This window comes from Molothrus aeneus, chromosome 28 (genome assembly GCF_037042795.1).
Source record: "Molothrus aeneus isolate 106 chromosome 28, BPBGC_Maene_1.0, whole genome shotgun sequence".
Classification (NCBI taxonomy): domain Eukaryota; kingdom Metazoa; phylum Chordata; class Aves; order Passeriformes; family Icteridae; genus Molothrus; species Molothrus aeneus.
The window spans coordinates 293,235-307,225 of NC_089673.1; the positions used below are offsets into that span (position 1 = coordinate 293,235).

The window sequence follows — 13,991 nt, forward strand, 5'->3', positions numbered from 1 at the left end:
AAAGCATCTTACCTGCAGAAGGAGGAGGAGGGCAGGACGTAGGCTGGGCACCATCCTCAGCTGCCCCTGCGCCCAGCTCCCCGGGGCATGGCTGGCAGCGTCCCCGCTCCTGCTGGGCTGCTTCTGCCGTCGGGGAGAGAATCCTCTGAGCTTGCAGCGAAGGAGCCTGGCGGGTCCCCGCGGGGCTGCGCAGAGGCTGCGGGTCCTTCTGCGTCCCGGTCCTGCCGTTTACAACCAACCCGGAGCCGGTGCTCCGGCTGCCCACCTTCCAGCTCGCCTGGCGATGGGCTACATCCCTCCTCACCAGCCTCCCACTCCCCCTTCTCTCCCTCCTCCTTTCCCTCCTCCCCTTTTCCTTTCTCCACCTCCCTGGTGCCTTCCAACTCGATTTGATTTTTCCCCCTTTCTCCTTCCCTCCCTCAGCATCCTCAGCAGCAGAAACTTCCCACCAGCCCAGGGACCGCCCTCCCGGCTCTCCCTGGAGGGGGTTTCTCCTCTCCACCCCTCTCAGTCCCATCGTGCAGACGCTGTGAGGTCTCTCCTGCGGAGCCTGGGGGCTTCCCTTGTGTCTGCAAAGGGTTTGGGGCTGCAGTGTGCCGGGGATGAGGATGGGTGGGTGTTATGTATTTGGGGATCTCGCTCCAGGGCTGTGTCAGAGGAACTGGGACAAGTTTCCCAGTTTCCCCCAGGTTTCCCCCGTCAGCCTTTGCAGCCCCTTTGCAAAACGGATGTTGAACTCGAAGGGAGGGCAGAGCCCCTTTTCTCTTCCACAGGGATGGGGTGGAAGGGGTTTCAGCTCTGCCTTGTGAGGGAGATGCTCCCGAGGGAAGGACGGGGATGTGGGGCAGGTGGATGCAGGTCTTTCACACAGCGGGGCTGTGCGGGGGTGTTTGATCACAAGGGCGGACCCGGAGGAGCTAGGGGTGCTGCTGGCACCCCGCTCTGTCCCGTAGGCTGGGAGGGGCAGAGGTGATGGGGCAGGAGCAGGGGCGGCTTGAACTGGTAGAGAAGGGGGAGGACAAATGTCCTGGGGAGGGTGAGGGACAGTGGTGTGGGATAGCCTGGATGATGCTCCTGAGGTCTTGGATAATGACATTTCCCTTCTCCCCTAGCATAACCCTCAGGCTTTAAAGGGTCTCCTGTCATATCTCTGTGTCTCAGCTCCTGCAGTCCCCTGGCAGCTGTCCCCTGGGGAGGGATTCCACACACCCCTGTCTCTTAGGGTTGCCATGGTCAGGATTGGGTCCATCCCTGAGTTGGATGAATTTCTGGCTGGGTTAAAGCTGCTCTCCCATGCCAGGGCAATCTCAGAGCATGCCTTCTCTACTCACTGAGGTTTGGGGGGTGCCCCAGCTGTGGGTGCTGTGCCTGTCCTGGGAGTGAGCCAAGCTCCATCAGCCTGAGGTGAGCTGGAGCAGACTGCCAGACAACACACTGTACTTCCTTCTTTCTTTGAGGAAATAAGGATCAATGAGGTGTACTGCTGGGAGGGGGGATGCTGGAAAACATTGCCATGGGACCACCATCCAGGGGTGTGATATTTCCCTTAGCTGCTGATGGTTCATCCACCACCAGCCTCTCACAGGGTGCTGGATCATGCTCTCAGCTGCAGCCTCTGCCTCTGGGAATGGCTGCAGACCACAGCACATTGCAGATGGATCAATAGGAGGGCAGTGTCCCTTGATGAATTCACAGCCACAGCCTCCATCCATCTTCACTGAGCTGCTCTTTGTCTCTGGAGCACCTGAGAGGGCAGGAGGGGATCAAGGTCCTCCCTGAGCTGCAGGACCAAGGCACAAGGACTGGCCAGGGCTGTGCCCCAGTATGTGGGGGCCCCCAAAGGGTAAATGTTCCCAGCCCAGTAACTAAGGGGAATAAACAACACAGACATAAATCTTCTGGCATTAGCTGGGTTAAATTAATTATGTCACTGTTTTGGCAAAGAAATCTGAAAATATATAAAGCTCTGGTAAATTCAGGAAACTTTTTGTTTCTGAGGTATCTTAGCATCCCTCCCGTGACAAGTATGGGATTAGACAGGCTCCATAGCCACCCTTGAACTACCTCTCACTTCAATAAGCCCATGGAAAATGCAGAATTGTCTAAAAATGGCTTGAGAAAGCTTGCTCCCAATAACTTTGAGCATCCTGGATTCAGCTGAGTGCATCATAGGATCATGGAATGGTTTGAATTAGAAGATCACGTAGTCCCAACCCCCTGCCATAGGACAGCTTCTACCATCACAGGTCTAGGGCACAGCTCCTGGTCACAAAACACACTCTGTTTTTGGGGGCTGCTCGGGGCTTTGTGCACCCAGGGGACAGAAGGAACCTTGCAATGGGAAGCACCAGAGACCTCATTCCCACACCAAGACCAAGGAATGTCTTTCACCATATCAGCCTGCCCATGGCCACCAAGTGGGACATGTGAGATGGCCATGCTCTGCTCGGGTGTCCTAAGTGTGAGGTGATGCAGGGAAGGCAGAAGTGATCACTAAGTATTTTTAGTTAAGGAATTGGTTGCCAGGGACATGAAGATAATTCCTTCCCCATATATCAGGGAAAAGTCTGCAGTGCTGTTTGAAGCACCTAATTGAGGGGATTTATAGTAAAATGCAACTTGTCAGTTGTGGCAAAGGAAAAATAGAACAGTCCCTGAGACATGGAAATCAGTCCATTCGTCATGGTTAATCTCAAACTTCTCAGTGCGGCGCAGAGACAAACGTGGACGTGGGTATTAGGGATGGAGACAATGAAGAGAAATATCAGCTCTCCAGGAAGGAGGGAGGGAAAAGGTTTAGTCTGACTTATCTGCCTTTGGTAAATTATTATTATTTTATGTAACTGCATGTGGTTTGATGGTCCTGTGTCTAAGCAGCTCCATGACAGCTGCACTTAGGGGCTGTTTGTGGGACTTACACCACTGCCCTGCTGCTACTGTGTCCCTGCAGCCAACCCTCCCCTGGCTTGGGAAAGCTCCATGTGTCCCTCCTGCACTATAGGGATGAGACTGGTCTGTGCACTGAAAGGGTGCAGGGAAATGCATCCCTGCTTCTCACATAGAGCATTGGTAGCAGGGCTTTGCTTCCAGCTGGGTCATCTGTAGGAGAAAATAATCCTCAGTGTCCTGGACATTTAGGTCAGGTTGATGGAAGGGTGAGGTTTGGCTTTTCAGCTGAAATCCCAGCTGAGATCAGCAGTGTGCCTCGATTTCCTCACCTGTGTGTTGGGACTGTTTCTTTCCCAGGAGTGGAGCTGGGAATGCTCCGGGTGCTGTTTGGGGGAGGACAGGCTGTCAGCACGTGGGGCTGTGTTAGCAGCTGCAGGCTGAGAAAAAAATCCAACCCAACACATTAAGTTTCTCCCAGGAGACTTGTTTTTTGTCCTGCTTTTAAAATTAGTTTCCAGGTTTTCTCTCCTGTGTCCTTTTCCCTCCTCCTGGACCTGCAATGAGGGGAACACACTCTCAAACTCTGCTTGACAAAAGAAAGTGGCTGCTGGGACTGGGTTTCCCTCATTCCTGCTCACCACATAGTATAATCATGCCTCAAATGTGGCTATCCCTGTTGTATTGGACCACTCTATCACCTGTTTCACCCCTGCAAATCTCACAGCTGCTCTGAGATGAAGAGCAGGAAAGCTGAAGCCACAGCCTCACTGATAACATTGCAGGGAAGGAAACCAAAGATTGCTACCAACCTCATTTAGTGAGTATTACCTTAGAACTGTGCTGGCAGATTTTCTTGGTCTTGAAGGCCTTACAAAATGCTTGGGTGGCCTCTGGACACTTCAGACCCCTGTTTGTCCCATCAAACTCTGCTGGAGATGCAGAAGTTGTCCACGTGGGAAGACAAATTAGCATCCTGCTGGGAGAAGGAAAGCTCAGACACATGGAGCTGGCTTCACTCTGAATTATTGCTCCATGCAGCAAGTGACTGATTCCTTCATTTACAGACAATTCCCTCCTGCCATTTCTTCTTCCCACACTGTGTGCATTGATAGGAGATCCCACATTTACAAAAATATGGCAACTGCAAACTAAAACAAGCAAACTCAAGGAAACCCACAAAGATCTGGGATCTAACTGAATTTCTCATTTGCTTCCCAAGTTTCTCAAAAGCATTTGCCATGTTTTTCAAATTGCTTTTGGCAGGATGTGTCAATTTTGAATAGAACAGAAACACAAAAGCTTTTGTTCTTCAGCTAATTAAACCTCAAGGCAGAATGCTAAACTGATCATAATAAAAGTCATAATTATTATTTTTCTCATTCAAAGCAAAGTCAACTGAAATTTCCCAATCAGCAGTTGGCATTTCCCATCAAACAGATCACAGTGGTTTGTGGTTGGGAAAAACTCCATGGTTTTGTTCTGGAAACTGATCCCACCAAAGCACCAGCGGAAAGTGGCTGTGTCTTCACACACTGTGTGACAGAGAGATGCACAGCCCTGTCAGCTTTGAGCCTCTTTGTGGCTGTGTCTGGCAGCACAGGGACCCATCACGATTCTGCTGCACTGGCTGTTGTTGTACAGATGTATGTGAGTTCCATGGATGTACAAGGATGTACAGAGGCTCTTGCATGGATCATGGAATCATAAGATTGGAAAATACCTCCCAGACCACGGAGTCCAACCTGTGCCCCATCCTCACCTTGTTACCAAGCCCAGAGCACTGAGTGCCATGTCCTGTTGTTCCTTGGACACCTCCAGGGATAGGGACTCCCAACCTCCCTGGGCAGTCCCATGCAATGCCTAATAGTTCTTTTCATGAGGAAATTCCTCCTGATGTCAAACCTGAACCTCCCCTAGCAGAGCTTGAGGCCATTTTCTCTTATCCTGTCTCTTGTTCCTGGGAGAAGAGCCTGATCCCACCAGCTGCTCCCTCCTGTCAGATTTGTGGAGAGCCAGAAGGTCCCCCTGAGCCTCCTTTTGTCCAGGCTGAGCCCTGCCTCTGTCCCACAGAGGAATGGGCATCTCCAGAGTGTTGCACTCACACCTTTTGGCATAAGCCCACAGCATCATGGACATGGACATGGCATGGATGGTGGAAATGTGCTGCAGAGATTGTGGCAGGGATTGTGATGTCCTCAGAAATACCTCCCCACTCCTCAGGTCTTCAAATGCCATCAAGGCAGGAAAGGTTCTGGATGTCTTTCAAATCTGGTTATTTATTCCCTGTATGTTTGATGAAATATTAATCTCCTCATCTCCAAAAGGCAATCAAATAAAACTGAGATGAGATGACGCACAGGGCCTCAACACAGACAACAAAAAGCAGCAAAATAAAAATGAGATAAAATTCCAAATGCAATGTATAATTCTATAAAAGACATCTCTGCACTGGTACAAAGGGCAGAGATGAAGTGACCTGGTGTCCTCAGGACTTGGCAGGCCAAGCAGGACCATGCAGGGAAGGGGATGAAGAGGACTTGGATCAGGCAATTGCTCAGGTTGGTCTGACGCTTTTCTGTGAGAGCTGTTGGTGGGATTTCTTTGAAGGTTTCACCTTCCTTCTCTTGTGCATTAATTAGAGGGTGGGTTGGTGCCAAGGCACCAGCCAGCTCGAGCCATTGTGCTGGGAATGGAGGGAAGGCAGAGGTGTGTTGGAGGTGGTGGTGGCTGGCACCGGGAGCAGCCGTTCAGTGTGATGGAGACTGGCAGCCTGCTGGGAACGGAACTCCAGAGGGGGAGGTCTCTCTGCAGAGCTCCTACAAGGCCCCAGTTCCATCTGCTTTCATGGTGATGCAGCCTCAAACTGGACTCAGCCACTGTCTGAGGAGAGACGCTGCTCTGTCTTCCTGAAACGGCCCTTGGTAAACATTCACTGCTGCTGTGGATGGTGCTGGTACTAAAGGGATTGCACATGCAGCCAAAAAGAGTCTGGCAAAGTCTTGTTCACTTCGTGACCTCTCAGCCCATTTTCTTTATGTGTTTGGGTCACATCTTCTCTGTACAATAATCTCACAGATAATCTCCTGACATTTGATGAGGCCAAAAGCTTTCCACGATCTCTGTTTCTCTGGCTGTTACCAGTGTGCAGGTGATGTGGGAAGTGGTGTGAGTACCTTGTTTAATAGTTGTAGTCATAAAATAATTTGGTCACATAGGTAAAAATCCTTTTTCAAATGTTTTTCTCCAGGCACATGTTAACTGTGATCCTGTAGGGCCTCAGTGCTTCAGCTGGGGACAAAGGCCAGTCATTTTTTTAGGATGTCTTTGGGTTTGTCCTCTTGTTCTCTAAAGTCCCTCAGTCTATTAAAAGCCCAGAGATTATTTATATATATATAATGCTTTATCCCAGAGAGTTTAAGGTTTTAGCAGTTTGCTAACTGTATTCCCCATGCATATTTTACTCCATCATTGCTCAGTCAGGACTTTTCCTTCTTTAGGAATAATTAACCACTGAATAAGGGCCAGCCAATGGGCTGCAGTTTATTACAGGGGAAAGAGGAAATCACAAAACTGCTCTGCTGAAAGGAATCTATTTCACCTTTCCTTTTATCTCCTTGGCTGTGTTGTGGTGGCACCGTGTGTGAATGGGAAGTTTGTGCATGGCAGCTCATGGTCCCTGCAGGCATAGGGAGCATTGCTGGAGCACTGCATGGGTCACTGCTGTGGAGCAGCCAGGAGCAGGGCACAGCTGCCCACAGAGCAGGGCAGGTCCCTTTTGGGATGTAGAAGAAAAAATGAGAAAAGAAGAGGGGAGGGGAGGAGAAAAATCTTGCTTTTCCTCCTTTCCTATCTCACTGAACAGCAGCACCTCCCTCCTTGCTGCCCGACTCCTCCCATTCCCCTCTGTAGGTCCCAAGCTGTCTGGGATGGGAAGCCAGAGGCATCTCCCACATCCAGGCTTCTGTTTGACCTCAGGCTACCAGGGAATTCCTGCTGGCAGAAAGGATTTTCAGTAGACTCCATGCATGCTGATGCAGGGCTGCAGGAAGGCCTGATTTCCCAGTAATTCAGGGCCAGCTCCAGACTGTGTGAGGTCACTAGTCCCTGCCATGACTGGGATGTGCACTGGGCAAGGAAAATCCTCACCATATCCCAGCCACCTGGCATTAGCTGTGCTGAACTGGGAGATGGAACACCATCCCAGAACCTCCCAGCACTACAATTCCGTCTGCCAGCAGAGCCCTCTCGGCTGCACTGACAGATTGCTGCAGCTCATTCTTCCCTCCCATCCATCTCCCCTGATTTTTCCTGCCTGCTGCAGAGCTGACAGGCTCCAGGGTTTTGGGACCCTGGAGCAGAGCTGGGATATGCAGCTTCAGCCTCAGCATCTAATTCAGTCCTACTATCAATCTTGCTGCTTGTGTTTTGCCAATTATCCAGAAAGACAGCTCAGAAAGCAGCCCCACAGAAAATGGCAGGGTTACACCTTCCATGCAGGAAGGGAAGGGGAAGCAGCTGGAGTCACCTCTGTTCCTGTGCCAGAGGAAGGTGCATTGGCAGCACTTTTACATGGGAGCAGATGAAAGCCACAGTCAGCTCTGCCAGGCTCAGTCTGTCAGCCCAGCCCAGGAGCTTTCCAACACAGCCACATCCACTCCAGAGCAGGGACATGGCCTCATGGTTCTTTTCCTACTTGGATTTTGTTGCTATAAAAGGATGACTCAACACAGCTAAAGCCTCCACATTCCAATTAACTCGAGAATAAGCATCTAAATTAATTAATTTGACAAGATTTGGCTCCAGCTTGGCACATCAGTGCTCTGGTCTGCCCAGAGCTGCCTCTGGCTGGAGGGTGTGCTCAGCAAAGGCACTGAGCAGAATTTGTCCTCCTAAGGCTGAGTGAGCTGCTTGCCTTTGAAAGCTTGGCTGCTGCTATGAGAAGTGTCCTGTGAGCGTGAATTCCTCCCACATAGGAAGGAACTGGCTCTATTTGCTTTCTTGGCATGGAGGTTTACTCTGGGTTTACTCTGAGTCCCAAAATACTGGTCTGTGTTCACGCTCCAGCTCCTGACCCTGCAGGAATGGTCACTGTCCATTCACAAAGGAAAGCTGCGAAATAAAGGCCCAAAATGACCCAAAGACACTGAACTTAAGAGGCAAAAAATCCCAAAGTGCATTTTTTTTTTCTTTTAGTAAATCACATGGAAATTTAGGCTTTCTAATAACTGGGGCCTTCTAGTCAGTGGGGCTGGTGCATTGAGCATCAGGTGAGAGCCTCCCCTGGAGCTAAAGGTGCCAAAACAGGTTGAGTGAGGCACAAAAATGGCCTTTGAGAATTTCTGGTCCAGGAGATATTTTCCTTTGTACTTCCAAGGGCAGATCACAGGAGCTATGGCTGCTTCATGGGAAGCTGTCACTTCTGCCACCCTCAAAACCTCCCAAATATTTCCTTCCAGGAAGCCACAGGGAGCAACTCAGTTCTTATAGAGTGCCTGGAGCATTCCAGAGGCTTGTCAGCTGATAAAAGGCCTTTAAGCTAAAATTAGCTGTGTGGCCCAGGCAGGGGAGCAGGTGGGGAGGCAGCTCAGGCTGGGAGTGCAGTGGCTGCTCGGGACACTCACCAGAGTCTCCAGGAAGGTTACTTGTGGTTCTCCTCCATTCCTGGGGTTACTAGTGCTGGCTTATCTTTCCCACAGCTAATCCCAGACAGACAATGCCAGCTCTGATAACATCACCTACTCAGCACCTTGTACAGGTTCAGGATTGAGTGAATTGTGGCTTTGCCAAGAGGTCAGGTCAGGGTGTCCTCTGCAAGTTCATTTTGCTCTCTGCACCAGAAGGATGAGAGAATGAGCATAAAAGCCACTCTGGGCTGCTGGGGTTTAAATGGGAACCTACTCCACCCTCTGAGTGATGCTCTAAGGTCCCGGTGTCCTCAGATGCTGGGTAAAGGATCTAAAATATGCCCTAGCAAAGGAAAATTTCTTGAAATAGGAGGACTGTGTCCTTGTCCTTGGACGAATTATGTCAGAATGGCTTCCACCAGGGCCGAATCCTCAGCTCCTCCATGTGAAGGAGGTCAGGACAAAACGAGTCTCCAATCTGTCAGTGTCTCCAGGCACAGAGTAGAGGTTTATTATCCCATGGTACAAGTACAGGGAACGTGTGTCCTGCACTCCCAGCACACAGAGCAGCAAGGGCAGCAGAAGTGATGATTTATGTCATGCTGCCAACATGCTGAGCCAGCGCTGGATCCTGCTGCATGCCAGGGCACTGAACTGCCTCCCCAGCTGAATCCTGTGTGTGCTCCAGGGGCAGAGAACATCCTGCTCTCTGGTGAAGGGAGGTGGGTCAGGGAACTGCTTCTCTGAAGCACCTCCATCCCTCCTCACATGGGGAAGAGGACAAATTCCAGAGTTATTTGTAAGGCTCTGCAGTCTAATCACACAGTCACAGAATGGTTTTGGGTTGGAAGGGACCTTCAAAAGTCATCTCATCCAACCCCCATGCTCAGAGGATAAACCATGACACCCTGTTAGCCAGGGATCAGCAGCACTTGGCTTCAGTGGTGGGAAAAAGGGTTCTGTGCATCTTGATTGTGATCAGCCCTTCTTCCCCATGGTGTCATCAGATCCAGGTGCCGCTCTGGTCCCTTCAAGTTGCTTTTATTTCATGGGAATCTCCATAAGCACTTGATTGTGCCTAAGTTTTACTCTGCCATGAGCTTTCTAGGGCTGCAGCTTCTGTCATGGACTGGGAAGGGAAACCCTGCTGACGCAGACCAGGGTTTGACTGTGGAATTCTGGGCAATGGCTCAACCAGATTCCATCCCTAAATCCATGTCTGGAAGCTAAAATCATCCTGTTTCCCAATAGCAGGACTAGCCCAGAGCCTGGATCTCCCCCATGCCACACCCAGGGAGTCTCTGCTGTGCTTGTGCTGCTGTGCTGAAAGTGAGAGGGGAGCCTAAGCCACCAAAGCAATCATGGGGAAAGGAGGTTGTGTGATTAACCTCATTATTCCAGCCAAAGAACCTGGAGCAGCCACAGACAGCCTAATAGCTGCTCTGTGGATATTACCCAGCCCATCCATCTTCCATGTAATCACCGGGCTGTAGGCATGAGACAGACTGATCTATGGATATCTGCTGCCATTTAACCAGCCTAGAACTGGGAATATTTAACACAAAATGATTTGGGGGCTGGAAAACACCATTCAACAGCAAAGGAAATGGGTTCACAGTGGAAAGGGCCTAAAGGCATCCTGGTACTGAGCATGGGAGGGGTTTCTAAAGACACTGATATATTTTGTATAGTGAAATGACATATTTTACCTTTTCATTTCAGTTCATTTTGTTTTAACTTTTATATTGCTTTGTGGGGAAAGGTTTCAATTTTTCACTATGGAGGGGTCCTCACTGGGGCTGGTCACCTTAAACTCCTTCTTCCCATCACAAACAAGACATCTGTGAGATCAGATAAATCAAACCCTCAGTGAGCTGTAGACAGAAGAAGGAAGAAAGTTATCAGATATAGGGGGAAAAAAATCGGCTCAAGGAATGGGCCAAAAGCAGAGTGAAGGACTGGCTGGGCTGTGAGAAAACTCTGCTGTGAAAGTCAGAATTATTTTCTGGATAAGACATATAAAAATTTCCTAAAACCTTCCTGAAAAATAAGATCTAATTGAGCTGATGGAAGGGAATTATCCAGACATACTCTGTTAATGTATTGTGACAAGGTCCCTGCTGCAATGTGTTAAGCTCCCACTTAAAAGCAGCGGACAGAGAGAGCGTGAATGAGTGAAAGCTGGAGTGTGATTCCTGTGCTCAGCTGTGACACCAGGACACCTCGGACAGGGGCAAAAGCCAGCCAGAGACACTGGCACTGATCCATGGCAGGAGATAGCCTGGCTGTGTCAACAAATACTTCGGATTATCATTGGCTCTGAAATTGGGGGTGGTTGGTAGTGTTGGGTTTCCAGCTTTGCTGCTTCAATCAGAAGCACTGGAGATTAAGAAAACCAGCCAGGGATCAAACCCTGGTCTGGAGAATGCTGGGGAGCTACAGCACATCCCTGGACTCTTCAGTATTACCTGGAGGTCAATAAATCTCAGTCACATCCTACCAGCAAAAAAGGTGATCTTAAAGAAGTAACTTGATGCCTTTGTTGCTCTCTGCCCATATCTCAGTATGTAGGAACTCATTTCTCCATTTCTGCTGTTTCAATACCAGCTTTTCCCTGGGGGATTCTGGTGTTGGTACCTTTTCTCCAGCAGCAGGAGAAAAGAGTCTTACCCATGTGAACTGGGAAGCAGCAGCTTTTGTTCCACAGTGATTTGCAGAGGTTTTCTGACTGTGAGGGTCTGCAGGACCATGGAGTGTTCGCAGGGAAGATGCAACCAGCAGGTCATTGGGACCAACAGACCAAGGAGGGGGCATCCTTCATCCACCAGGACTGGCTGGATTTGGATGAAATTGAGACATGGACAACACACCAGAGGGCCCAAGGAATCACAGAATCAATTATGTTGGAAGAGACCACAGTGGGTCACCTGGTTCAGCTCAAGCAAATTCAGAGCATGTGGCACAGGATTGGCACAGAGGATTCTGGAATGTCTCTGGTGAGGGAGATTCCATACCCTCCCTGGGTAACTTGTTCTAGCCTGTGGTCACCCACACAGCAAAGTTCTTCCTCAAGTTCAGGGTCAATGACTTTAGTTCGTGGCTGAAGGCAGTTCTACTCCAGACAAAGAGTATCTGAAATGCAGAGTCTGAGCCACCTCCTCAAAGCAGAGCTGGACACAGCTGAGTGTGTCCCCTCCTCCCTCCCACATTGCAGAGCAGGTGAGGATGGGACAGGTGCCTAACAGGTACTTCCATCAAAATCCACAGCTGACTTTTCCAGTGTCCACTGCACGCAGTGGCTCTGGATGTCTCACTGCAAATCAGCCAACACCACTGGATGCCAAACACTACCCTGATGGTGATGAGGGGAGCTTCCACTCATAGGGCTGTCCCCCAGGGTAGGCTGGGACAGAGATCCTTCTCCCTTGCAAGCAGAGTGGAGACTTGTGAGGTGAGGGTCCGTAGTGATGCAGAGTCCCCAGGCAGGTGCATAAGGAGAGCTGCTTTACTCCAAAAACTCGGTCTATTTAAGCCAATAGTCAGTTATCAGCTACATACTTTTAAATTGTAACAAACATAATTCAACCAGCCACCATGCACCACGATGAGAACACGTGATGGTTATGTAACATGCTTTTCCATCCTGGATTCAGCTGAGTCTCATTCCCATAGTCCTTTTTTACTTAGCTGAAGTAACAAGCCTGAACCATGATTTTACAAGGCCTCTCTTTTATAAAACCTTACTTATCAGTAACAGAAGCCCCTTTGCCTCAGCCAGGCTGCTGGTGATTTCCTTCCCGGTAGAAGGAATTGCCAGAGGCAATGATCAAATCCAAAGGGTCAGATGAGAGCAGTGCCGGAGGAACAGGTGGGGTGCCAGGTCCAAACCAGAGCAGAGCCCTGCAGCTGGGACCGGCTGTGACAAATGCTCTGCTCCACAGGAAGCTGCCTGCAGTACCTTTGCTGCATTAGAAAGTGCATTTCTGCCCTTAATTGACTTGAGCAAAGCACTCCCTGCCAGAGACAAGAGGCGGTCCCGGGAGGAGGCTCATAAGTGCCATCACTCGTGCCCTGGCCACAGCTGCAGAGTTTTCAGCCAAGCAACTCCTGATGGCCAAACCTGTGTGTCCAGGCAGCCCCCACACGCTTCCTTTCCAATGCTCTGCCTTGTCATCTCCGAGAGGATGCAAGGGCCAGCTGAGTGACAGAGATAACCAAATTTCCATCCCCCTGAGTTCTCCCCTTCGCCTGCCCTTGCTCCCCCTCCTGCACCCTCCTCTTGCTCTTAGCTCCCTGGTCATCTGCCGTGGATCTGGGTAGATGCCAACACTTCTTTCTTTCCTTGACTCTCCCAGCTGATGTTGGACATCAAAAGTCTTGCAGATGCCTTTCGTAGAATGGATAAATACTCATTCTATGTCTTCCAGACAGACACTTTGCAATGATTCTATAGCCTCAGTGGAATCAGCACAATTTTCTGCAGATTTCCAAGCTGAGTGCCAGTCAAATACAGGAATGTTCTGCCTTCTAATTCTTCCAAAGTATCACACTGAAGTCAGAACTGTGACTCCTTCCCATGGGAATCTATTAAGTCCTAATATTATGAGCAATGTTCATTTAATAATGTTCCTACTTACTCAATATGCCATGAGTGTGGGAAGGGCGATGATCCAGCACAACTCCTAGGTTAGTGCCCCAGAAATTTAGAAGTATATTGGATTTTCTTTTTTCTGTATGTGCCCTGTGCTGTGAGAGCAGCACTGCATGAGGGTGCCACAAGGGGGGTGGAGAAAGAAGCCATAAGCTTTATCAGAGAAGTTGTAATTGAAATTAAATTGCATTTGATGTATAATGCTTAGCAATTCCAGAGTGAATGTGAGACAGGTAAAGTGATAGTGCTCATGTGAAATGCCTTGTTCAATCACTTCTCCACATTATTAAAGTCATTTGGAAGCATCACTCCTTGCCATTGGCATGGTCTTGCCTAATCCAGGAAATGTGAACTCTGAGTATGTCATTCATGGCCCAAAAAGCTGAGAGGGTGGGAAGTGCTTTGCTCTCTGAAGTGTGTGGTACATCCAGGGTTGCTCTGTACAGACTGCAGAATGACAGGCTGGAGAGCAGCTCTGGGAAAGGGACCTGGGGCTCCAGTCAATGGCAAGGGCATTGAGTCAGCAGTGCCCTCGAGCCAGGAGGGAAATCCATGTCCTGGGAGGCATGAGGGAGGCCAGGACAGGGAGGGGATTGTCCTGCTCTGCTCTGGGCTGTGGGGACCCCACTTTGAGTGCTAGGGGAAGTTTTGGGCACAACAATGTAAGAAAGATCTAAAACAGTTTGAGAGGATCTGTCTTGGATTGAAAATCCAGGTGTCTGCTAAGGAAGGCAGGAGCATCCCCCCCCCCCCCTCTGAATTGTTATAATTTTGAAATTAAGGGGTTCTCAGGCAAAGATATGGGAGTAGGAATAACAGTTCTTTAT

The 13,991-nt window shown here is 49.7% G+C and overlaps 1 protein-coding gene across 1 annotated transcript in view; it reads right to left on the minus strand.

Moving 5' to 3' along the window:
- Window positions 1-304, minus strand: part of LOC136567265 (corticotropin-releasing factor receptor 1) — a 29,092-nt gene extending 28,788 nt beyond the window's left edge. The window contains exon 1 of the mRNA XM_066566802.1: window positions 13-304. Coding sequence (XP_066422899.1) covers window positions 13-54 — 42 coding nt within the window. The 5' untranslated portion in view covers window positions 55-304. The remainder of the gene's footprint in view (window positions 1-12) is intronic.
- Window positions 305-13,991: the final 13,687 nt, after the last annotated feature.